At 52.6% G+C, this 25,887-nt stretch overlaps 2 protein-coding genes across 7 annotated transcripts; one reads left to right on the top strand and one right to left on the bottom strand.

The window, feature by feature from the left end:
* Positions 1 to 11: 11 nt before the first annotated feature.
* MTNAP1 (mitochondrial nucleoid associated protein 1) lies at positions 12 to 11,073 on the top strand. 6 transcript variants are annotated; one of them, XM_079797142.1, is made up of 6 exons: positions 12 to 141; positions 800 to 913; positions 2,518 to 4,041; positions 9,221 to 9,328; positions 9,873 to 9,977; positions 10,746 to 11,072. In XM_079797142.1, exons 3-6 carry the CDS (start codon positions 2,544 to 2,546, stop codon positions 10,769 to 10,771), a joined length of 1,737 nt encoding a protein of 578 aa, XP_079653268.1. In that variant the 5' UTR covers positions 12 to 141; positions 800 to 913; positions 2,518 to 2,543; the 3' UTR covers positions 10,772 to 11,072. The 6 variants fall into 6 exon arrangements, with proteins under 6 accessions (XP_079653268.1, XP_079653266.1, XP_079653270.1 ...); XM_079797140.1 differs by lacking the exon at positions 12 to 141 and adding an exon at positions 231 to 304; XM_079797144.1 differs by lacking the exon at positions 12 to 141 and adding an exon at positions 256 to 304 and having other exon boundaries at positions 832 to 913; positions 10,746 to 11,073.
* CPSF4L (cleavage and polyadenylation specific factor 4 like) lies at positions 10,728 to 22,199 on the bottom strand (the record flags this gene model as incomplete). Its single annotated transcript, XM_079797146.1, is given in 9 exon segments — positions 10,728 to 10,784; positions 10,786 to 10,815; positions 14,311 to 14,322; positions 14,325 to 14,358; positions 16,805 to 16,898; positions 17,759 to 17,854; positions 20,702 to 20,854; positions 21,613 to 21,663; positions 22,097 to 22,199. Coding segments are annotated over 9 exon segments (630 nt in total).
* Between the last annotated feature and the right edge of the window lie 3,688 nt (positions 22,200 to 25,887).

The following is a 25,887-nucleotide window of genomic DNA, read 5'->3' as shown; positions in this document are numbered from 1 at the left end:
GGGAGGAGCTACTGAGAACCTCGGGGAGAAAAGGACCTCATTAGAGGTGTCTGGAGCGTTCGCCTGTTCGCAGCCTAGCGAGGGCGGTGTAAAAGTCGAGCCAGAGTTAAATGAAATTAACTTATGTCATAATAATACGAAGTAAGTATTTGAGTTTAGGTCCCTGTGAGGTAACAATTTTTTTAAAAATAGCTTAGATGCATCAGGCAGTTATGTAGACGCGACCGGGAGTTGGGAAGCGGCTCGTGGGATGCTCTGGGGGGTCTTGTCGCGGGGGCTTCCAGGACTTTTTAGGTCTTGGGAGGTGAGGACGCTGGTCTAGGGGAGTCTCGACGGCGGGGTGCCGATCTAAGAGCGACTATCGTGAGCCGAGAGGGGTGTCGATCGGGTAGCGGGACAGATGGAGGGCTTTCCGGAGCCGCAGAATGAGTCCCCTTCGGCGTCCCAGCGGCTCCGGCGCCTCGGGCCAGGGCTGCGGGGAGGCCGGCCTCGGACCTCGGAGCTGCCCGGCGGTCCCCGCCCACTCCGCTGGAAGCTGCCTGACAGCTTTCTGAAAAGTAAGGGAGCCGGGAGGGGGGACGGGAGAGATGAGGCGGCCGGGGAAGGCAAGGTCCGCTGGAGAGCGCTGGAGGTGAGGGCGAGGATTAGGGTAACCTTGAGATCGGCCGCGTGCCCGGGAGGCTGGGGAAGTCTTAACTCTCGGCTTCCCGGAACACGGAAGGAGAACGGCCGTACCGATCACCCGGGCGTGTGTGTGTGCGGTTCAGTCGACTGACTGCTCTGATTGTGTCTTGCACAGGCTGACGTTAAAACCTAATTTGATTCTGTCAGACGCGGGGTCGGCGATCGGGAAGCATGGAGATCCAGGAGAAACCACCGCAGAATTAGCGCCCTTGTACAGAAGGAAGCTCGGGTAAGGAAGCAGTCGTTAACTCACGATAAGACGTTCCCGTGCGTGGACAAAGAGATTGTTCTAGCAACGTTAAGTGTGAGGGTGGAGTACTGTAGAGGCGGCAGTCTAACCAGAGGCCTCGAAAAGTGATTAGCCTAAGGCGCCGGGATTAGCCTAAGGCACAGGGACTGGCCTCACGTGTGTGTTTTTGTAAACAAACGGCCTGTAACTTTCATTCTATTGTCAAAGGGGTTGCCTCCAACTGTAAGTCTGCTGACAGAAAGCAGCTTTGCCTGACTTCACGTGGGATATGGTGGGTTGGTTACTTTGATACACGCAACGGCCAAGGTTATACCTCCTTATTTTGTAAGCGGTTTTGGAGTCTCACTCTTTGACCTAGTGGTTAGAAGATATTCATACTTACAGCACTTGAGAATGATACTGGTGTGTTTATGTGCGGAGAAAGTTTTCATTGAGCAAATAGCACATCCAGGCTCAGTGCGAGGTTTTGAGAACACAGCTGTGAGCAGACTAGACATGTCCTTGCCCTCTGGACCTTCCCAATAGGTTAAATGTTAGTAGAGCTTCGTTTTTCATGCTTAGACAATGGGAGTTGTAATATTTTCTTCTTGCAACCTGTGATTCTTCCATATATTTCACTTTAGAAACCACTACTATAATCAACCACCTTCAAATCCTGGCCTGAGTTTTTTATTCTTCACCATTATTTGCTTGAATGATGTGTTTAAGGGTTTTTAAAAAATATATATTTTATTGATTTTTTACAGAGAGGAAGAGAGAGGGATAGAGAGTTAGAAACATCGATGAGAGAGAAACATTGATCAGCTGCCTCTTGCACACCCCCTACTGGGGATGTGCCCGCAACCAAGGTACATGCCCTTGACCGGAATCGAACCTGGGACCTTTCAGTCCGCAGGCCGACGCTCTATCCACTGAGCCAAACCGGTTTCGGCAAGGGTTTTTGACAGGTGTTTTTTTTTGTTTGTTTGTTTTTTACACTCATGTGATACCCAGTTGACTTGCTACAACCTTAAATAGCAAACCTTTTATTTTGACTGTTATTTGGACATCTTTTCATACACTAACCATTAATTCATGCTATGGAAGTCGGTCTTCCTTACCTCCTCGTCAGGGACGTGGATTGGATTGTATTCTGCAACGATTGCTTCCTAGAAAACTTCCTAATGTAAATTAAGTGGTCCTGAAAACCAACCTGTGTCTTCTATTTTCTAACTTCCTAAGACAGTGGTCGGCAAACTCATTAGTCAACAGAGCCAAATATCAACAGTACAACAATTGAAATTTCTTTTGACAGCCAAATTTTTTAAACTTAAACTTCTTCTAACATCACTTCTTCAAAATAGACTCGCCCAGGCCGTGGTATTTTGTGGAAGAGCCACACTGAAGGGGCCAAAGAGCCGAATGTGGCTTGCGAGCCGAGGTTTGCCGACCACTGTCCTAAGAAAAAGAATAGATCAAAACAAACTTTAAAAAGTTATCTTTAACCTAGGTAAATTATCTTTAACCAAATGAATTTAAAAGGTATGAAATGTTGGCATTTACAAATTATGTGCTCATCATAATCTCATATGTACCTTTTTCAGGAATAGGAGAGTGAGAGTCCACCAGAATGGAAGTGTGTCCTTACTGTAAGAAGCCATTTAAACGATTAAAATCCCATTTGCCACATTGTAAGATGATAAAACTAACTATACCTGCCGATCAAAATGTTTGTCAGTCTGAGCAGGCTACACTCCCACATGCTAAGAAAAGGAAAAGTCCAATCAAAGACTTAACTAAAGCTAAAGAGAGAGAGTTGGGGACAAAGAGTGAGAAAAGAAATAGTAAGTTGATGAGGGACAAAACAGAACGGACTGCTGAGCCCTTTCCACTACCAGCTATTGGTTTGGAAAGAGCAGGTGATACAAAGGCAAGTGATGATGACACCAAGAATCAAATTCAACTCTCCCTCAAAACGGTAAAAAATCCTGAACCAAAGGTTACTTTCAAGGAAGAAGCTAAGGCTCAGTTTTATGCATTAAAGAACGCTACTCCTAAAAGGGAACTGGCAAAAGATTTGCCTCAATCAGGGGAAAGTAGAAGTTATCCTTCACAAACGAAAGCATCTTTACCTTTTGGCCCAGTGGAACCTTCTTTGTCAAATCAAGATAGAAAATATTCCTCAGCCTTACCTAATGATGCACAAGCCACTTCTGCTAAGTCAAACTTGGACACAATTGATCCCTCAAAACAGAAGCTTCTAGTAAAATTACTAGATATGCCTACTGGTGATAATCATAGTTCTCCCATGAATCTCAATTATGGAGATAAAAGAGAAAGAACGTCGTTTTCGAGTGATGAGCGAGATTCCAAGGCCAAGGACCACCTCTCAGAAATGTATATTGATGTTAGAGACGCTGAGAAGGAGAAAAAGAACATGGAATCACCAATTTTAGATTTTCAAGTCAGCCCCTTAGGCAAAGTCCAAGTCAAGGAGAACCCGGGAAAAGGACTTGACCTTGGAGTAGAGGCTTGTGGGAGCAAGGGACACACAAAGGAAAGTGTATCTGTGACGGAAATGCAGGAGTGCCCTTCCAGGAGCGACAGCTCTAAGAACTTCAGTATGGATGCGCCAGCCACAGAGAAGAAATCTCGAGGGGAAGGTCCCAGTTTAGATTTGTTCATGCCAACGCAGACGGTTTGCAATGAGTTTCTTTCTGTATCCCAGCCACGTAATCAAAGTCTGGCCTCTCTGGCTATAAAATTTCTACAAGAAGAGAAAGCTGAAGCCTGCGATCCTAATCGAGTCCCTGATGGAAAGGCATTGATGGGAAGTGAGGGGCAAGCCTTCCTGGAGCCCAGATCTGGCTGTGGGCCCCAAGCCTTGCACCCTGAGTGCCAGTGGTCTTTACCTTCAACCCAGCGTTGTACTTCTAAAACTCTCTTCACCGGGCAGATGGAAACTGCCGACAGGAAGACCCTTCCTAGCTCCCTGGGGCTGGAGTGGTTTCCAGAACTCTATCCCGGTTACCTTGGACTGGGCGTGTTGCCAGGGAAGCCTCAGTATTGGAATTCAATGGCCCAGAAGCCTCAGCTCATCAGTCCCCAGGGGGAAAGACTGTCACAAGGTAAATATGCTCATTTTCCAGGGCCATCCAGCTCATACAGACTACTCTGTGCCTTTTGAAGTAAGATTCAGAATACTAATATTTGCCCTCAGTTAGCTTATTTTTACCTGGGCATTTAAGTGCACTGGACTTAGAGTTGCTTTGAAAATAATACTTCTTTCTCCAAGGGTAACTGGTTTATCACTCTCCCTTCCGCTCCACCAATAGTTGAAAGCCAGGCTGGCTGGTGATGGGGATAGTTGAATTTCTACGTTAGGGAGAGGCATGGCCAGTAGAAGAAATTGGGTGGGTATTCAAGCCGAACAGACTCAAGCACAGAGACTTCAGAGTCCACCTCAGAAGAAGAAGCACTGTTCAGATTTCAGTCACAAAATAGGTTCCAAGTTTATGGTCAAATGCAACACCTGGGAATTCAGAATAGCAAAGAAGGTACAAGCAGACACTGTTTTTGGATTTGGGGGTGGGCTGGTATTAAAACTGTTCAGGGAGGCACGCCAGTCCAGGCAGACACAGGGGAAGTGGAAGGTTGGGAGAAGCGCACCAGGAATAGAGGGTGTTACAAAAAAGGTGTGGAAGTCCATGCACTAGAAAAATTAGTCCACAGAGAATAGGACCCAAGAAAGTCTCTTCATTTTCCTCATCAGGCGGCTTTGGGTCTTTTCCCCTTTTTTAGATTTTCTACAGGCGGAGTTAAATGTAGCTTCCACCTCTTTGGTATATTCTGTAAATGATCACATATTCACGAAACACCAATTTATCTGGTCTCAAAAGCATTTTCTTTTGTATTTTAAATTATCCCTTTCTAAAGATTTTAAAATGGAAGAACATTAGGTAAGGCGTGTTAGCTAAAGCTCTAGTTTCTTCAACTGCCTCAGCAATGACTGGTTTTTCTACAAACAGTCTAACATCTAGGCTCTCTTTACAGAGTTGTAGTCTCAAGCCCCTTCCCCATGTTAAACGTGGAATGAATATTAACATTTGTGTTGTTTGGTGGGTTTCAGAGTGCTTCCATCTATTTTCTTACTTTGGCCTCATCGCTCTGAGAAGTGGGCAGTGATTTTATCTGTTTTGCACAGAGAGGATAAGGGATTTGTCCAAGGCCATGCTGCCAGTAAATGGTAGAGTTGCAAGTAGAACCCGGTCTCCTGAGGCCTAGTTTAATCCTTCCCACTAAACCATGTTGTAGAGAACATACCATCACTAGAAACATAAGTGTTCATTATATCTCTGTACTTCTCTGATTTTCAGTGCATAAACATACAGCCCAGAGCAAATCTCTCTAGCATGTAGGACTTGTTTACTTTCTGTTCTGCCTTTGATAGCACTAAGGAGCGTCCTTGAAACACCCCCTTTTCATTTAAGAAGAGAAAGGGAGGAACCGGTGTTTGTCAAGTGATGCCTATTTCAGTCATTGTGCTAGGTTAGGTCCAGTACATTATTATCTCAACTAACCTCATAAGAACTCTGACGTGATGTCACTGACCCGCCCTCTTTAGTAGGTGAAGAATCTGAGCCTCAGACATCTTAAGACTTGTCCATATTCATTCACAGTAAGTGGCAGTCAATTCAAATCCAGATCCATCTCACTTGTACATACATGGTCTTTAAACTGCCTCAGGCTACTCTTTGGGGCACTTAGTGGTTGATGTCATGGCTGATATAAGTTATTAGATGACATACTCACTAATGGGTCCCAAGAATACAGTAATAATAGGGTAAGAGATACAGTAACATGTCATCAAATCACTAGGCTTGTGAGATTGAGGGAGAAATACAATCCTTCCTTCAACAATAAGTTCCTCCACAATGTGGTTAGGAACTGTTTTGTTCTCTCTATAGTAAGTGATTAGTTTTATTTCTATCAGACAATGTGTGGCCATCCCAGGGCCTCTAGTTCTGTTATAAGTTGAGAAACTAGAACTTAATTTCACGACTAATGTTCAGAGTTTGATGCTGCCACTGAATGAGACCCTAGGATCTCAGTCAGGTCAGGACCTGATACCTCAGTTGGCCAAGGACTTCAGCAAGGCCATCTATATCTACAAGAATTAAAAGGCAGTGTGGCTCCTCAGCTTTGTTATTTTGCCAGACACTGGCTACCTCCAGTGATTGCAAATTAAAATTGAATTTTCATGGAATCTTTGCAGCAGTGTGAACGATATTCCCTTGCTCAGGCAAGACCTTTGGTAGACCATTGGCCTTGATCTCAGGAAACCAACTCATTTCTTTGCTGCAGGCAGGGCCAGTGAGCTAACAATGACTGAGTTTACTCTATGTCAGCTATAATGCCTGCATGTCTACCAGGCCTGGGAGACTGGTCTTAACCCCTTTTATAGACAAGGAAACTGAGTTCCAGAGAGGAAATAACTTGCCCAACATCAAGTTTCAGTTGGTGGTTGTCATCACGTTTCAGTTGATGGTCTTTGCCAAGCTTTTCTAGGCAGCATTTCTTCTGTTGGACGTTGGGTTTCAAAGTGGTGTCCGATCTGCTTTCCTACATAGGGAAACCTGTAACAGCAGTTAGTCCTTCCACACAGGATACCTGGGTGAACCTAGGTAAACTGATTCCACCAGATGAAAAGGTACCCAGGGCCTTGAGAGGCATCAAAGACTACCTTATTTTGATGACGCAAGGTGGAACCTAAAGCTCTCAGACCTGATGAAAAATGGGTATATTTTGGTGGCCAGGGCTAGGAGGTCCCAACGCAGACTGGTAGTTCTGAGGATGCCACAGAGTTTTAGTAAGTCAGGAGTAAGAATTTGGCTTATGAATTCAGCAATAACTACCAAAAGCAAAGCTTGGCTGATGGGGGCACCAGAGGTAAAAGTGAGGAAACCTGATAGGATCATGTGCTTTTAAAGGCATGTAACAGCTAAATAGAGGCCCTTCTCTAATCTTCAAACAGCATTTCCATCAATAGGGTATCCGTGTGAGATGTCTGAAATGGGGCAAATGTGGGGAAGGACTCAGAACCTGAGCAGGAATATGAAAAGGTACTTACATTTTACCTGTGCCTGTTTACAGCCAGGATTAGGTCCCCTGTTAGCCAGAGGAGTCCATGAAAAGGGGTGTTTTAGATAAAGGAGCACGTGAATAATCAACAGCCAGAGATTTAAGGGGCAAGTCAAATCCTAGGTCTTGGATTCCAGAGGGATGATGGGAAATGTTAGAGGTCTAGAGGGTGGCTGAGGGTTTTCCGTGGTTGTATTAGAGAGTGGGGCCAATGTCACTAAGAGGTTAACCATATTCATTGGGTTTAAATATAAGGACATGGACACTAGCAGGTAAATGACAGTGTGTAGGAGATGAGATGGCAAAGGCAGTGGATCTTAGCAGCCCCAGGCCCAAAGGGATGGAAATCAGAACCCAGAGTAGCTGGGCAGCAAGAAGACATAGAAGAAAACTGTCAAAGGACTGTGGATTCTGAACTGATCTCCTGGGCTCTGTATCCCAGCTCAGGGCCTGAGCTGATATGCACATAAGTCTGGCAGCCTGCAAGGAAGTCAGTAGACTCAGCTGGTTGGAGAAAGAACAGAGTAGAGGAGCCACCCATACCTGCTCAGAAAGTTGTACAATTGCAATTTCATGAAGTTGCTTCACCCCATCTTTTCAAATTTTTTCCAAGATGAATGGATTATACCCTGCTTTGTTTTTTGGTTTGTTTTTTTTTTTTTTTTAAGACCCTAGTCTTCACCTTACAAGAGAGTTATCTTCTGTATCATTTCTTGGAAGCTAGCACTGTTCTTTTCATTGTTACTTAACATAAACTGACTAGTGTTGCCTGGTGCACGAATTTGTGCACATTGAAAGGAAATTAATTGGAAGAAATATTTTAATATCACTATTCTCCCTTTATAATAGAAGTGTCAACCAAATTCACAATCAACAATGACAGATGGAAACACATGTGCGATTGGCGCCAGCAAGAGCTTAATATGTATCGCTCATGTACGAGTCAACTTAGCCTTTTTTATATATATAGAATAAACTTGCTTAATTAGTCCTGCTTTCTGATTTAGCTAAACTTTTTCCAGCCTAGTGAAGCACCCCAACTTCTCTTTCAGGTAATTGTCAGCAACACAGCAATAAATATCAACACGAAGCAGATTATTATTGTAGATCACACAGGGAGAACAAAGGGTAAAATATTTAACTGCAGCAGTGTTTGACTATATTCTGCACAGTAAGAAAACCTGAAGTCATTTTCAAGGTCCACCATTTCTTATGTCTATTCAGTCGGGTCAAGTTTCTAAGATTTTTAAATCTCTATTTTCCAGCTAATGAAAAGAAAATAGGATTCCACCAAGTCTCCTATCTACCTACTCTAGGACTTCTGTGAGGATCAAATGAGATGAGGCCCGGGAAAACGCTTCACAGACATTTGGTTAAAGTGTGAAATGTTTCCACCTTACTATAAAGCAAGTCATGTTCTTGGGCTGAAGAAACTGCAAGGAGGCTAGTCATTAGGGAGAGGAAGCCAGGGTTGCTACGTGACATCATTACCCGGACGGTTGGACACTTAGCATATTAGCCTTTTAAATATATAGATGACCATTTAGGTAGTATTTTTACATCCACATCACCTTTTACCACGCCTGCTAAATTGGTCATAATATTTGCTTAAATTGTCCTTTATCCTGATGAACCAAACCAAGACCAGAGAACCAACCATAGAAGAGATTCCCTGTCTGTCATTAAACAGAAAAACAGGAACAGGAAAAATGTAAATGCATAGCGTAAACCCTCCTTGTCGGTTCTCCTTTAGTTAGCCATGTATTGAACATAAATAAGAAACGTTGCTGTCAGCAGTAGTGATGGGCTGCTGGAACAGACCTGTTGACTACAGATACAGTGACAAGTAGCTGTAGTTAATCTGAGAGTAGACAGTCATGCTTTTTGCTCAGATGTTTTAGCAGATGATAGAAAATAAGAGCAATTCATTTCATTCAACACATACACATAGGTCATCTGGGCAGAATATTCATCAGATCAGAAGGGAGCCTTTTTCTGACCTGCGAGGTGCTGCTTTGACTTGGAGCACTTAGTGTGGCTGCAGCCACAGGCACCTCTTTAGGATATGCTCTTCCGGAGGCCTAGCCCTGGAACCTTGGGTACTGAGTGTGGGGAACAGGGTGAATTCAGATGAACTATCACTGTGACTTCTGTTTGGGACCGCAGTTCCTTTGTTGGAAAGAAGTTCGACTGCTCTGTGGAGTTGGGAACCCCCGACCAGGCTTACCACCTCCAACGTCTCTCTAATGCGGCTCTTGGGAGCTGTACACAAAGGTGAGGCGCAGTCATCACTTGTTGGGGTCTGTTGCTGGTTCCAAGCTTTGGGAGAATTTTCTTTCTTTAGCTGTGACTGTTACTTAGCACACGGCTAAAGGAAAGAGAAATGTGCCTTCTTCCTGCTCCTGTTTGCTTTCATCCTGGAGTCTGACGTCGTCAAAAGCACCAAAGTTAATAAAGTAGTAGCTGCCATTTATTGAACAGCTTTTTGTTTTTAATGCCTACCCCGCCTCTCTGCCGCCTACACCATGTCTCCCTCGCCCACATTGATCGTCCCAAAGCCAGGAGGACTCTAAACCTTACGTTAACCAATCAGTGGTATTAGCCTCCTCCTCAGTAAGGATTTTAACCAAAATCCCAGAAGCAAGAGTAACAATTTTTTAAAACTGAGGTCTTCTAGACTTTAGCCTTTTCATCTGTTTACATATCTAACCAGTGCTGTGTAAATTCTTTGAATTACGGTTCCATCGCCCCAGCTAACGGAGAGCTCGCAGGTCAACCTCAGTCACAGGTCCCGGCATCACTGTTTCTTTCTTAACAGGCTGGATCAAGTGCAGCACCACCGTGAAGAGTGGAGTTGGTGGCGTCACGATGCTCTTCACTGGATACTTCCTTCTTTGTTGTAGCTGGAGTTTCAAGCATCTGAGTAAGCCTTTCTATATTTTTAGCCTCAATTACAGGTCACATCCCATTGCAGGGACCTCCAAGCGATCCTCTGACTGCTTTTTATAGCATTACAGCTTGGCACTATCTGAGTGCCCTGGTGAATGAGGTGGTGCCTGAGGCCCTGGGGTTCTTTTTATTAAGAGCTTTGGGTTACAGTGGCCTTTGTAAGACTTGACTAGATTTACATAATTGCTTTTGTGCTCGGTTAAGGTTGTTATGGAGATCTGTTTGCCTCCTGGAGGATGGGGCTCTTCCCAGGGGTGCCTTTTTATTTCCTACCTGAGAACTTCTTTTTAGGATTGAAACTAGCTTTCTGCCCCAAAAGAGAGAAGGAGAAACAGGATACAGCTGTCAGTCACCAGCTTGTAGCTGTCGCAGGCACTTCCCACTGGATAAGCACTTCTACTTGTGCCAGATCTTACCAGGAGGAAATGCTTGGTTCATTTCTCTTTCAGCTTAAGATGACTTTTGCTCATTTTTTAATGTATTCTTTTATAAAAACATATGTTTATAGTTAAAAGTTTAAAAAAACATGGAAAGAGCCCAGTATTTTTCCACAATTAAAAGCAAAAGAGGCCCAGCACTTTCAGATGGAAACTTTTGGTGTAAAAGTACAAGGTAACCATTAACACTAATAGCCAATAGAATTCCCAAACATCTCAGTTTAACAGCATGATCTGTAGAGATGAGAGATAAAGAGTCGATTCAAGTGGCCTCCCAATCCTTACATTTATCTGTTTATCCAAAGAGCTTGGCTGGCGGAAGCAACGTTGACCCGAGCGCCACGAAGAGTGCACTGGAGAGGATTCTGGAGACGACTGCAGGGCATGGTTCACAAGTTCAAGTTGTGTCGGGGCATAAAAGGGAGGGAAAGAATAAATTATTGAATGGAAAGCAGTCATTTAGGAGTATTTTTTTTACATGTGAACAGATCTGGTTCTGTCTGGATATTTCTTTGGCTTGCTCTCAAAAGTCACTGAAAGTTACTGGGAAAAATCAGTTTATTTGTTCATAAAGGCTGATGTTATTAAAGGAGACGTAATGATGACAAAGTTTATCATTAAAATTTTTAGTGATTTCCCAATTCTCTGTGAAGACTAATAGCTCAATTTTAAGTCTCTCTGCCTAAAATTCTCTACACTTTGACATATTACTGCTATTCATCTAGACTACATACTGAGCTACAAGTATACTGATATAGAGTAACTAGTGGCCCGGTGCACAAATTCATGCACATTGAAAGGAAATTGGAAGAAATATTTTAAATCGCTATTCACCCTTTCTCTGTAATAGAAGTGTCAACCAAATTCACAACCAACCATGACAGATGGAAACGCGTGCGATTGGCGCCAGCAAGAGCTTTATATGTATCGCTCATGCATGAGTCAACTTAGCCTTTTTATATATATAAAATAAACTTGCTTAATTAATCCTGCTTTCTGAATTAGCTAAACTTTTTCCAGCCCAGTGAAGCATCCCAACTTCTCTTTCAGGTAATTGTCAGCAACACAGCAGTAAATATCAACACGAAGCTGATTATTATTGTAGATCACGCAGGGAGAACAAAGAGTAAAATATTTAACTGCAGCAGTGTTTGACTATATTTTGCTCAGTGAAAAAAGCTGAAGTCATTTTCAAGGTCCACCATTTTCAGTCGGGTCAAGTTTCTAAGCTTTCTAAATTTCCATTTTCCGGCTAATGGAAAGGAAATAGCATTCCACCGAGTCTCCTATCTACCTACTCCAGGACTTCTGTGAGGATCAAATGAGATGAGGTACGGGAAAACGCTTTACAGACATTTGGTTAAAGTGTGAAATGTTTCCACCTTACTATAAAGCAAGACATGTTCCTGGGCTGAAACTGCAAGGAGGCTAGTAGTCGCTAGGGAGAGGAAGCCGGGGTTGCTACATGACATCATTACCCAGACGGTTGGACACTTAGCATATTAGCCTGTTATATATACCGATAGCTGCATTGGCAGAAAATCTGCATACATTGGCCCTTCCCCTCGGGAATGGTTTGGCCCTCAGATCTTGGCAGGTGTGAGAAACAAAAGCAGAGTAGGGGTGGGTGCAGAGTTGCTGGTGAGCCTGTGAAAGGTTCTTAAGAGACTACAGCAGAGAGCAAATGGTTTCAGTTTATCCTGTCTTCCTGGAAACGTGAGTCCTGCCCTATCTCTGCTCAAGAACATTCCTTTCCCTCTGTTAGGGTTGTTTGGGGCTGGTGGCTTTTCTATGACTCTTCCCCCATCAAAATACTCAGTTTTCTAATTTTATGACTTCTGTTTTGGCTCCTAGAGATTAACTTGGATACTTACAGAGAGAAAAATCTGTCTATAAATATTCAAAACAGATAACTTTCTTCAGCCCCTTTTCTAGCACAGGGGGTGATTATATCACATAGATATGCATATACCTAAAAAGTATGTTTATGTATATATGTGTGTGTGTGTGTGTGTGTGTGTGTGTGTGTGTGTGTGTGTATTATACAAAGTGTCCCCTCGGGAGTTCCACTGGGAGATTGGGAGTTCGATCGCTTGCTATGATGTGTGCTGACCACCCACAGGGGGCAGCGCGAAACATGGTGAGCAACCAGCGGCAGCAGTGGGGCTCTGAAGGAGCGAGGGAAGGGGGAGGCAGGGAACCTGATTGCCGGCCAGGCCTAGTGACCCTACCCATGCATGCACGAATTTCATGCACCGAGCCTCTAGTATATACACTGAGTGGCCATATTATTATGATCTCTGAACGCATAATAATCTGGCCACTCAGTGTATATCCATCTAATAAAGGGCTAATATGCAAATTGTCCCCTCGACCAGGAGTTCGACCAGCAGGCAGGCCAGCCAACCGCCCATGTCCCTCCCCCTGGCCAGGCTGGCCAGACCCCACCCATGCACGAATTCATGCACTGGGCCTCTAATACACACACACACACACACACACACACACACACACTGAGTGGCCAGATTATTATGCATTCAGAGATCATAATAATCTGGCCACTCAGTGTATATAAGTGTGTATATATGACCCCTGGTCTGCCATTTCTTGCTGATTTGTAGATTTTCCTAATTACTCTCCATACTGCTTCCACCCCATGCTCCTCTGTTCTGATTATTTGCCTCTTCCTGTGTCCTTGGACAAGACCCTCACCTGTGTCCTTGGGCAAGTTACCTCCTTGGAGCCTCCTTGGTCTAGACTGAAAAGTCCTACTTTACAGAGATTTGGTGAGATTAGAAGTCTGGCACCTGTTAATTCCAGCAACGTCTGACAGTAGGAGTTAAAATAACAGTTCTTCTAAAGCCTCTGCTGGTGTCGTATTATGTTCAGATTCTAAACTTGAACTGAGCAAGAGAGACCCCACCATAACCCACACACAGTGCAGCTGCCTTGGGCACTGGCCCTGTCAGAGCCAAGTGCTGTGTGGGCTCCTTAGTGCGCTCCCTCCTTTCCTGCACCCCGTGAGGCAGGGGCTGTATGCTCATTTTCCGAGTGAGACTTGGGGAGGGTGAGTCAGGTGCCTGCACAGCTGTGTGGTACCTGTCACAGAGCAGCCCCGGAGGAGCTGGCAATTGCACCTCCAGGCCCGTCTCCCAGGGCCCGCATTCTCTCAGGCTCAGGCGGCCTCACCCTTCGCTCCAGCTCTGGCAGGTCCCTGTGTCCACCTGCCAAGGGAGGCCTAGTCCTACCGCACGCCCTGTATTGTAGCTCTTTCCTCCATTTGCCCAAAAGGCACAGCTTCGTGCCCCCATCCTCCCAGCGGATTCAGTGCCTGGGCGTCAGCATCTACAGCCTTAAACTTGAGTTCCATGTCACGTCCTGCCTCCCTGTACAAGGATAAGCCTTGTTCGTATAGCTACCTCTCTGTACGTCCCCGCACCAGGCAGGCACGCAGATAGCCTTAAACGGGAGCCACGCAGGGACGCAGCTGCCGCTAAGGAGCACCGCCGCTTGAATGGCCAGTTGTAGCAGCAGCGGAGGCCCGTGCACAGGACCTGCCCGCGCAGCCCCGACTGCTGCAGGGCCCGGAGCGGAGCAGAGACGGCTCCCGGGTCCTCGAGCTCCTGCTCTTGCACGCCCGTTTCCTGCCGCTGTCACTGCCTCCAGTCCTGGGGGACCTCTGGTAGCCCATTCACTGACCGGATGGGCGGGAACAAACCCACGTGAGCAGGCCACTCTGCGCCGCACCCTGCTGAGGCCGACAGCGTGCTCTCGGGACGTTGGGGACAGGAGCCCACGGAACAGGCACGGTCCTTGCTGGCAGGCCCCACGCTCCCCACAGCCCCGGGGCTGCGCTCTGAGAGCTCTCACCTGTGCAGTCGGCCTGCAGTTGATGGCAGAGTGGCCCGTTGTTTCACACTGAAAGAGAAAAGGTCAGTGGTTTTTGTAAATTCCGACCCGAAAGAAAAATCCTAAGTTGTCCAGGGAGCCAGAGGAGAAGGCTGGCTCTCTGAGGAAGCTGGTGGCTTCCGGCCCCAAAGAGGCCTGGAGATTCAGGCCGGGCACCACTCACTACCCGGAGAACGGGGCTGTGGGCGCGCACAGGCCAGGAAGTCGGATGTGCGAGGAGGGCGAGGGTCTGCCCTTACCTCTCACCCTGACGGGACTGACTAGCAGAACAGAGAGGTCAGAGTTCAGCAAGGACAGCAAAAAAAAAAAACAACCCAGGTGCTGCCTTCCCTCCCTACCCACTCTGCCCCCCAAATCCTATGGGCACTGTACACAAATAACCCCAGAGAATTCGTAGGCCGCAAAATAAGACTGGAAACTTACTCGCCTTTTTTTTTTTTTTTTTTTGATATATTTTATATTGATTTTTACAGAGAGGAAGGGAGAGGGATACAGAGTTAGAAACATCGATGAGGGAGAAACATTGATCAGCTGCCTTCTGCATGCCCCCTACTGGGGACCGAGCCTGCAACCAAGGTACATGCCCTTGGCTGGAGTCGAACCCGGGACCCTTCAATCCGTGGGCCGACATTCTGTCCACTGAGACAAACTGGTCCGGGCCTTACTAGCCTTTTAAAGAAATGTGTCTGGCAGCAAGAATAAGATTGGGCCCGGCTGGCGTGGCTCAGTGGTTGAGCGTTGACCTATGAACCTGGAGGTCACGGGTTCGATTCCTGGTCAGGGCATATGCCTGAGTTGCAGGCTCGATCCCCAGGGTGGGGCATGCAGGAGGCAACCGATCAATGATTCTCTCTCATCATTGGTATTTCTCTCTCTCTCTCCCTCTCCCTTCCTGTCTGAAATAAACTCAATTAAAAAAAAAAAAAGAATAAGATTGGGCGGCTGCCACGTCCCTGTCGTACACTTGGTGTGCCAGGAGTCCCCCGCCCTTCACTCCCACTCCCAGCCCAGGTGCGGGTTTCTTTCTTATCTGGCAGGAGAGGAGTCACACTTTGTGCAGCTAATCACCCGCCCTCCAGCCCTGGACAGAAAACAGCCCAAACTCCCACCCCCCATCCTGCTGAAGGGCCCTGACCCCCAGGCAGGAGAGCAGCTGCTCCTGGGGCGACATCGGAAGGGGGAGAGGCAGGCACCCCCTCGGGAAAGGTAGAAGCAGGAGGTGCTGAGCCCCACGGCCAGGTGAGCTCAGATACAGGGGACCGGGCGGTACAAAGAGCTCCTACAGGCGTTCCTTGTGCAGACACAGCCCCTTCTCACCGAGGGGGGGCCCTGGCCAGGCGTTCAGGCAGAAGCCAGGCTTTGAAATGCCTTTATTTACCTTTCTCGTTGCTGAAAACAACATTTGACCAGAGTTAGAAATGGGCTTATGAATTCCCCACCTTCTAGGGGAGATGCCACTCAGAACCAGCAGGGGGCGCCCTCCTCCCGCCCCATTGCTATCCCAGCCCGGCCAGCTAGTGAACAGGAGCTCAGCAGCAATCATCCCTGGGTCCAGGCTGCGCAAAAACCAGGGGGCGGGGGCGGAGGCGGGGGCGACCCTCCTGAGGCCGTCATCCACACCTGGTGGCCGTAGGGAGTTCTGTTCCCACAGGGACCCCACGCCACCAGGGCCTGATCCACAGTGACTGGGCCACAAGTCCGGAGCTGGGCCGTTCTTTACCACCACCCCGCCTGTGTGAGGAGCGAAGGGGAGGGGGAGGTGTGTGTGGGCTGGGAGCTCGGGGCTGAGAGCTGGGAAGTCCCACCTGAAGCAGAGGTTACAGAGCTTGGAGCGGCCTGGGAGGAACCGCCACACGTATGTGCCACTCATGCAGAGGCGTGTGCCTTCCCCAGGACGGGGAGATGGCAGATGGCGTGAGAGTGAGGGCAGTGGGACAGGCAGTGCTGGGGGCTCCGAGGTCCCGGGCACACGTGCAGTAACCGGCGTGAGACAGACACACGGCCCTTCCTGCCCGCACTCACCTCGGGGCGTTGGGTTGAATAAAGGGACCATCTTGGGACTGAGGAAGCAGAGAGAGACATTACAGCCGGGCCGCTCGCCATCGCCTGCTCTAATGTGAGGCGCGTTCCACGTGAGGGCCCAGGAAGGAGCCCAGACCCTGTCCGGGGACGGAGGGAGGGCTGCAGAGGGTTTGGGCCCTCCCGGCATCATTTCTACCCTTATTTCTAGAACAGTCTGTGAAGAGCTACATGCCCGTCCCCGGCACGAACATACACGAACAGCCCGGGGCAGAGCTCAGTGTGGCCGAGGCAGGGGTGGGTGTCCAGGGAGCGATGCAAGGGAAACACCAGGCAGACGCTCCCAGGCACCTCATCCCCACCTGGGTCAGGAGCTGCGAAAAGATCTAGATGGGAAGCCAGAGAGTGGGCCCGGCACGCGGGGGATCACACTCACTGTGCGTACTGGCACTCGGGTCCCAGGGGGCAGAAGCCACCTAAGTAGTTGGTGCACATGACCCTCTTGACGTGGCGGTATTTACACAGGGGACCTGCCAGGCAGAGAGAAGCGGCCGTAAGCATCTGCATTAGCAAAGGGGGAACACAGGCCAGGGATGGCCACAGCATCCACGTCCCGGGTGTGACTTCCTGCCCTGTCCATACCGCCCCGAAGCACCTGGTCCTCGCCTCGTGACTGAGCTGGGAAGGGAACCCCGGAAGGTGTAGGGTCGGAAGTATCCCCAACACGCTGGCTTGAAAGTTGCAGACCGTAATCTGCCGTCTTGTATTCATTTAGCCATAGGAGGCGCAGCTGAGGCGAGACTCACCCCACATCTCACTCCTCCTTCAGCACCCCTTCTCTGCAATCCCCCCACCCCAAGCAACCCTGCCCAGAACTCAGAGCAACATGCCTGAAGGCACAGGAAAAGCAAGCACAGGCTGCTCAGAGCAGGGACCCTGATGTGGTCCCTGTCCCCCAGTGGCTGACTGTCATGGGGCAGGTGGAACCTGCTTAAGTGACAGGGTACCCCCAGGTGGGTGAACTGTGTGCCCTATGCCAACGGCTCCCCGTGGGGTCCCCCATGGGAGCGGCCGGCCACCCTAGGATGGAGCCGTCTTCTGTTTCCATACGTGAGGAAGCAAGCCGTTCAAGGTTGTGCAGCCGACAAGCCCTGAAGCCACTGGGGTTACACCCACGCCTCCTCCCAGAAGCCCGCCAGCCCACACCAGCCCACACCAGCCCACGCGTCACCATGTGACAGGTTCTCCTGGGAGCGAGCTGAGAACCGCGGAAGGGACGTCTGCTGGGATTCCAACCCAGGGTGGACCTCACCCCAACATGCCACCTCCCAGCCGGGAGACCGCCCACCTGGCCCCCACGTCCCCTTTGCCCCCTCTGTCGGGGCCTCACCGTCTTTGCAGAAGCCCTGGTCATACGAAGGACAGGCCTGGGCCTCGGAAGGTGTCTTCACGTGAAGAAAGTCGCACTCCTTGTTGCTGCACTCACCTGAAAACCCCAGCGTCCTCTTGGTCACGGTTACCTCCCCTCCCCCTGCCCCCGCCCACACACACACCGCATTGACCTTGCCCCTCGAATAGAAGCCCCTCACCTGCCTTCTGGTTGTTTTGAAGACGGAGGTGTTTCTAATCCTCCCTGCACTCTACGAAGGGCGGACCCCAACAGTACTAGTACTTGCTAAGCAGGGCTTGGGGTGATTGCACCCACTTGGAGCGGTGGGGTGGGGCAGGCCCGGTGCCCAGGAGGGGGACAGGAACTGAAGGCAGTTAGATGCCATCAGGGAGGCAGGAAGCAGGCAAGGCGGGACCCGGGGGCTGGCAGCTAAAGACCCAAGACGACCTAAGACACTGGAGGAGACCTGGCCACGCGCTGTGACCAAGGTCCCTGTTCCTCTCCGCGGTGAGGTGTCACGCCGAGTCTGGGGTGCAGCTCTGTGCGGTGAAATTGCCAAGAAGAGCAGAGCCTGCCTCAGAGTTGGCCCAGGGATGGAGACTGGGGGAGAGACCAAGCCCCTGGCTCCCCCGAGTTTGCACGCACTACTCGAGAGTCACTGGTGAGGACCCTCTTAGATGTCTCAGCGACCCAGGGGCTCTGAAGGCGCCGCGGGGCACAGAGGGGGGTGGGATTCAGCCCATCTCCCGCCTCACTCAAGTCAAGAGCTGGAGTTTCCAATCTCATCCTCCTTAAAGGTCTACGACTCTGCCTTTCGGCGCCGACAGGCGCTCCGTGGTGCCTATGCCATTGGGGTTCAAACTGCTCCCTAGAGACCTGTTTCGTACACTGGGCTTCTGCAAAGCAAGGGGTCACCGGGAGGAGAACCCACTGGCTGAGAGGCCCAAGCCTCTGTTCTTGCCCAGCCCTCTCCTTTCACAAACGAAGACGCCAGGGACCAGACAGGGCAGGTGGGCTGTCCATTTTCACAGGCTCCTCACATCGTAAGGGGGTTAGCTGTCTCATCGCCAGTGCGCATCTGACTCCGGGCTTGGGCCTTCTAAGGCATCCAAGGGGCATCCTTCCCCCCCCTTCACCCCCCTGCAGGGACTGGTGAACACCGGATAGATGGAGACAGCGGGCAGTCACCCTATGCACTGGGGTTGCCTTTCTGCCCTGGATGCACGACGCTGCATTCCTCTCATGGCCAGCAGGTGGCGCCCGCACCTCACCCTCCAGAGGCAGCAGGTACCTTTTTGATGGGCACAGCCAGGAACAGGGTCAAAAGACCAGGATTTCCTCCCCCGCTCCCCACTCCTACACGCCCCAACAATCCCTTTAAAAATAAAACGACTTACTTCCAACAAGAATGATAATTACTTTGGCATGCTACGAGAAAGAGATATTCGTTCATTTACTCCGAGAGCAAAAGCATACATTACGTAGTATTGCCATCACCGATTTACATGCCTGCCCCTCACAATGGGAGTTGAGGGCAGAAGGGGACCTGGGCCTATTCCCGTATCCATGTCCAGCACCGTATCCCCAAAAGAAAACCAGGGTTACTGAAGGAGTCAATAGTGGTACTTCAAAAGGAAAGAGGTTTATGCGATGACCGAGGGGAGCCAGGCCCCAGATAAACTTTGTCCTGTCCTTGAAGGCACGTGTGTGTGGGCAGGCCTCGTCCACTGCCACAGCTCTCAACTCCGAGGACCAGGCAGGAAACGGATTGGGCCTGGGAGGATCTCTCTCCAGGACCTCCCCACCCGCCCCCAATGCTGGCTCGGGTTCAAAGCCACGGCCACAGCCACCGTCAGAGACACCCCTGGAGGCTGTCCCAGCTCTCTCCCCTCCAGGTCACTCTTTTCAAACACACTTTCCACACCACTGGACTAGATCACCCTTAAGGCTCCTTCTGTTCTGGAAAGCACTGAGCTGTAGAATGCGAGGGAGAAGGAAATATTCCCAGAGTCCACGCCTAAACGAGGCAGGAAGCGGCCGTGGCTCCCCGCCCCGCAGCCCCTTGGTCGACAACAGGAGGACTGGAGGCCCAGACCTGACCACACAAGATAATTTTAGGGGGGCTCTGCTTCTGAGCCCCAGGCTTGTTTGTGTACAGTTGCCTTTTATTGCCAACGAGTGATGCTAGCTTTCCATTTACGGAAGAATGTCAAGCTTTCTTCTAAAGTGAGAGTTTAAAATAGCGAAGCCGTTGGAAAATTATACGATGGTGCCGGTCCAAGGACAAGTGCTTTGTGAGAGTGGCGAGCACGGGAGAGTGGCCCCCACGCGCCTGCTGCTGGGGAACCACTGGCCCGCCCCCCCCCCCCCCAAAACCCCGGACCGAGAGATGGCCCGTTCGAGGCTGTTTCCGGACAGTGAGTCTGGGTGTGACTGGACCAAGACTGCGGAGGGAAACAGCTCAGCCTTTGATCCAGCCGCACCCTCCCTTCCCTGGGGTGGGCAGCGTGTGCCCAAGCCTGGCAGGGCCAGATAAACCAGGACCAGGGTGCAGTTCCACTTTCTCTGGGCCCGTGGTCGGCAAACCGCGGCTCGCGAGCCACAGGCGGCGCTTTGGCCCCTGGAGTGTGGCTCTTCCACAAAATACCACGGCCTGGGCGAGTCTATGTTGAAGAAGTGGCGTAAGAAGAAGTTTAAGTTTAAAAAATGTGGCTCTCCAAAGAAATGTCGATCGTTGTGCTGTTGATATTGGGCTCTGTTGACGAATGAGTTTGCCGACCACTGGCCTAGGGCCTCGGAGAGGCGGGCGCCTGGGGCTCAGGCAGGCCTGGCCTGCCCCCCGAGACAGTGAGGCCTCCTTTGGGGGGTCCCTCCCAAGCATCCCATCCCAGAGCCGCTGCTGCCGCCCACGGGGGACCGGGCAGGAGCCAGGCGGGGCATTACCGAACGTGGCGTGGAAGTAGCACTCGGGCATCCTGGCGAGGTCGTACTGGTGCAGGAACCGGCACAGGTCGCCCTTCTTGCACAGCCCGCGCAGCCAGTGCTTGCACACCACCGTCTTCTCCCCGTGGTCGTGCCGGAACGGGCACAGCCGCCCTGGGGACCAGAGCGCCCAGCTGGGAGCCCCCGCCCACCCCCAGCCCGGGCCCCCTCAGCCCTGGGCTCAGACCCAGCTGCCCCCTCTAATCCCCTCCCCTGCACCCTGGGGGTGGCTAGAACTGGGGGCCAGAGGCAACAGGGGGGACCAGCTATGGTCTGAAGAGATGGCTGTGCCCACGACCACACCTTTGTCCAGACTTTCCTCTCTGCCTGGCGTGGTGCCCGTCAAACCCCAGGAAGCCCCAGGCTGTCGGGACACCCCCATGGCACCTTACATCCCCCTCTCCTCCAGGCTAACAGTGGGGCTCCCACCAGAGAGCAGAGGCATGATCCCGGGCCCGGCCCCTGCCCCCCACAGCACCGTCCCTATCACAGAGCACGTGCTCATTAAGGGCCTATTGGATTCACGTCTTAAAAAAAAAAAAATGATGCTTCCTGATTCCAGAGGCCTAATGTGACCATGAGTGAGGTGGCGTCCAGGCAAACCAATTGATGTGTCTCTCTCATATCTGTTTCTCTCTCTCTCTCTCTCTCTCTCTCTCTCTCTTTTTCTCTCTCCCCCCCTCCCCCTTTCTCTCTCCCTTCCACTCTCAAAAAGAAAAGAATCAACGGAAAAAAATAGCATCGGGTGAGGATTAAAAACAAAAAACTCTACCCCATCCCGACTTCCCCTCCCCAGGTGCGAATGCAACACCCAATTCGAGGCTACGCGGAGCCCAGAGCGGCCTAGACGCGCGGCCCACCTGCCGACCCACCTTTCTCACAGAGCCCCTTGGCGTAGAAGTTGCACACAGCCGAGCTGGACTCTGGAAGGGGAGAAGGAAACAGAGGCGCCAGCTTCCCCGAGGGCCCTTCCTCGGTCAGCAGCCTCCCCAAAGGCCCCGAGTCCTGCCTCTGGATGCTGGGCCCTAGAACCAGCCTCCAAACCCCAACACCTGAGCCCCCCAGTCTGCAACAGAGGCCATGGAGGGGGCCTGAGGCCAGCCCGGGAGCTGGGGAGCCAGCCCTATTTTCTGGGGAACCCCACACAGGATGTAGGAGAGGGGGCCTGAGCCCCTGGGAAGAGAGGGGCTAAGCAGGGAATCCCAGGCTGTGGGCCCCCAGCTCAGCCCCCTGGTGAGCAGCAGAGCAGGGAGCTGCCCAGCAGGTGCTGAGCAGAGGCCTGCAGAGCGGCGGGGGGAGGGGAGGGGAGGGGTGAGGGCAGGGCTGGGCGGGATGGCTGGCGGCCTCCTCACTCACTGTCCATGCCCAGGAAAGGCAGGGGTTCGATGCCCTTTTGCATCTCTACATCCTCCTCCAAGGTGAAGGTGAACCGCTCCAGCCCCGCAATGACCGCCTCCATCCTCCGTCTCCTGCGGGGGCTGCTAGAATCTGCCCGGGCCCCTGCAGGTGGGCCCTATAAAGCTCCGAGCCCTTAAAGGGCCAGGGGCCGGCCCAGGGGCCAGGTGGCTGCCAGGCTACCCGCAGGCCCAGCTGTGCGGGAGCGGGCCCAGCTGTCTGCCCCTCCCCACCCCATGCAGGTGCAGCCGCCCCAGGGCCCCTCACCCCCACACCGTGTAAGCTGGGGGGGGGGGGGGATCAGCAGAGCCCCGGGCGCGCATCCCTGCTTGTTCCCAAACCCACACACAGCATGTGCGCCCACGTTCCCAAACCCGCGCTCCTACTTTCACCATGAACACACAGCCCAGGTTCGCCGGGGGAGCTGCACAGACCAGCCTCAGCCAGGCTGCTGGGATTGGCAGGCCCAGGGGAGCCAGAGGGTGTGGGGGCGGGGCGGGGGCGCAGAGGGACGGAGGCCCCCCTGCCTCGCCCTCCCTCCCCTCGGGCCCCGGCCAACCCCTCCCTCCGGGACTCCTGACACCCCTTTTCTGGCCCGAGGGACGGGGCCCGAGTGCGCTCTTCCTGGGAGAGCGGGAGGAGACGCGGAACCTCGGCGGCGTCGGAAAGAGGTGGATGAATGGCGCTTTGTTCGCCTGGCGGCCGGGCGCACGACCGCACGCTGGGCTGGGGGCGGGGCCGGGCCGGGCTCCGCGGGGCCCCCCCAGCGCCTCCCCGCCCCGGAGAAAGTGCTTTGTCCCCGAAATCTCCATGCAAATGTTGTTTTATTATTATTACCCCCCTCCCCTGCCCCCTGGCCTGGGGACATCTGAACTGGCTTTCAAAGGAGCTTTGTGGGGCTCTAAGTGGGGGGGCCTCCCCCCGCCCCTCCCCCGGCGCAGGCCCCCTCGTTGGCCTTCCCCCTGATGGAGCCGGGGTTGGAGTCACGTGGGAGCCCCTGCCCACAGAACCCAAATGCCCTCCTTGGCGCCCGCAGGCAGAGGGGCGGGGCCCACAGGCATGAGCCCGCTGGCGCCTGGCTCCCGGGCTGTGCTCCTGGGTTGTTTGTTCTTTGGAACTCGGGGTCCGACAGGGAAATAGCTGGAGAGGTACACCCGGGGGCCAGGCGAGCCGGGACGGGCAGGGAGGGGAGCCAGAGCTTCCGGAAGGCAGAGGGCAGAGCTGGGGGCCGAGGGTGGGGGTCCCTGGAGAGATGCCCTAACTGTGTGCCCTGATTAGTCCAAGAAGACGCTCATCGGTCAACACAGGCTCCTCTGAGGCCCGCACCCACCTGGCAGGGCAGGCAGGCAGGGGAGGAAATGGAGACCCAGCAAAGCCAAGGGCACGTGGTTGGGAGGTGGCAAGAATGGAATTCAAATCACATCTCTTTAAAAATATGTATATTCTTATTGATTTCAGAGAGGAAGGGAGAGGGAGAGAGAAATAGAAACATCAATGATGAGAGAGAATCATGGATCGGCTGCCTCCTGCATGCCCCACTGGGATCGAGCCCACAACCTGGGCCTGTGCCTCTGACCGGGAATTGAACTGTGACCTCCTGGTTCATAGGTCAACTCTCAACCACTGAGCCACGCCAGCTGGGCAAAATCCACGTCTTGTGATGATTTCCTTCTATAAATCCCCGAGGAGCATCTCTATACTAGGGACCGGGGACCCCCAAACAAAGGACTGTGTCCCTGCCCCTCAGGGACCTCCCAGTCAAGCGGGGGCACACTCAACAGCACAGTTATACCAGGGGGTGATGGGTGACAGTGTGATCCTGGTAAGGGGGGGCCACCAAGCAGGGGCAGAGAGGGGTGGCAGGGAGGGCTCTCAGGGGAGAGTCTGGTGACAATGGGAGGGAACATTCCAGAAGAGGGGCCCGCTCTACCAGGCCCTGGGCCATGAAGCAACACAGCAGGCCGAGGGGACAGACAGCCAAGGGTTCAGAGAGAGGCCGAGATGGGGGACGAGACGGGAGACGTGAGCAGGACCTGGGCCAGGCGGGCCTCCTAGGACCCGGTTTGTATCCAGCAGGAGGCCAATGGAGGGACTGGGAAAAACTGGGAGAGCAGCACTCAGCCCCTGGGGAAGGTCTGTGGGGGAGGCAGGGCAGCGGCTCCTCGGGGTGATAGCTAATCATCAAGCCCTGGAGATGCAGCAGCTGGAGGCCCTCCCAGCCTGCTGCAGGCCGGAGCCTTCACCCTGAGGGCTGAGGGGGACTCTGCGCAGCACCCTCCCCTCTTCTGGTCAAGGCCTCGCCTCCGCCCACCCCCCACCCCCCTGTGCCCGGCCAGGTGTGGGGAGACCCCTGCCCCCCCTGTGCCCGGCCAGGTGTGGGGAGACCCCTGCCCCCCCTGTGCCCGGCCAGGTGTGAGGAGACCCCTGCCCCCCCTGTGCCCGGCCAGGTGTGGGGAGCCCCCCGCCCCCCTCTGTGCCCGGCCAGGTGTGGGGAGCCCCCCGCCCCCCTCTGTGCCCAGCCAGGTGTGGGGAGCCCCCCGCCCCCCTCTGTGCCCAGCCAGGTGTGGGGAGACCCCCCGCCCCCCTCTGTGCCCGGCCAGGTGTGGGGAGCCCCCCGCCCCCCTCTGTGCCCGGCCAGGTGTGGGGAGACCCCCGCCCCCCTCTGTGCCCAGCCAGGTGTGGGGAGACCCCCGCCCCCCCTATGCCCGGCCAGGTGTGGGTAGGAAGCCACAGGGACGGATGCCCTCCTCCGGAGGCTGCACCCTAAGAATGACCGCACCTGGCATTCTGGGCTTTGCTTCTGCAGACGCCTCCTGTGGTGGGTTGAATTGTTCTCACCACCACCCCCCTGCCAAAAAAAAAAAAGAGTCCAATCCCCACCCCCGTCTGCATGTGACCTTATTTGGCAATTGGGTCTGTGCAGATGCAGTTAAGGCTCTGCAGGTGAGATCACCTGGGAATTGGGCGGGTCCTCGACTGAAGGACCAGGGGGAGTGGTGAGACAGCCAGCAGAGGCCGAGAGGAGAAGCCCGCGGCCACAGGAGGGGGCGGTCAGCCGGTGACCGCGGGGGCCAAGGAAGGCCGGCCAGCGGGAAGCCAGGAGGGCGGCCTGGGCCCGCTGCTGCCTCAGAGGTTCCAGAAGGAACCAGCCCGCCCACACCCTGATCCCGGACCGCGGGCCTGCAGAACTGTGAGACCATCGATTTCTGTGGTTTTGAGCCACCACCGTGTGGGCAGCCCCAGGAAGCGAATTCATCTTCCACTGAGACATTCGGTTCGGGAAGACCCGGCCCCTCGTACAGATCAGCAAATAGAGATACAGAGACGTTGGGTGACTGCCAAGGTCCCTCAGCCGGGTGGTGTCCACTGGGAGCCTGACCTGGTCTCCCACCCGCAGGCCTCTGTCTTGCTCAGACCAGGGGGGCTGTGTCCCCCACCCCCCACTTATATGACCACCTCAGGCTCCCAGGTGAGCCGGCGCCCACTGTCTGGCAATGCCCTGGAGGATGGCTCCGGGGCGTCCCCTCTGGAACCTCACAATCTGCTCTTGGGTGCCCGGGAGCTTACTCCAGCCCTGTGTTTGCACCGATGAATGAATGACCTGGTGGCTGCGGAGTGGCGGTGTGACTCGCTAGGCACACGGTGGTGTCAATTTGAATCACCATCATGATGAGCCCGGCACCCAACACCAGCTGCAGGTTTCCCGAATCATCATGGGCTCCTTTCCCTTCACACACGAGCTGCCCCGAAAA

Source organism: Cnephaeus nilssonii, assembly GCF_951640355.1.
Source record: "Cnephaeus nilssonii genome assembly, chromosome: 19".
NCBI lineage: Eukaryota > Metazoa > Chordata > Mammalia > Chiroptera > Vespertilionidae > Cnephaeus > Cnephaeus nilssonii.
Note: the sequence above shows the minus strand (reverse complement) of the source record. Positions and strands in the feature narration are given on the sequence as shown.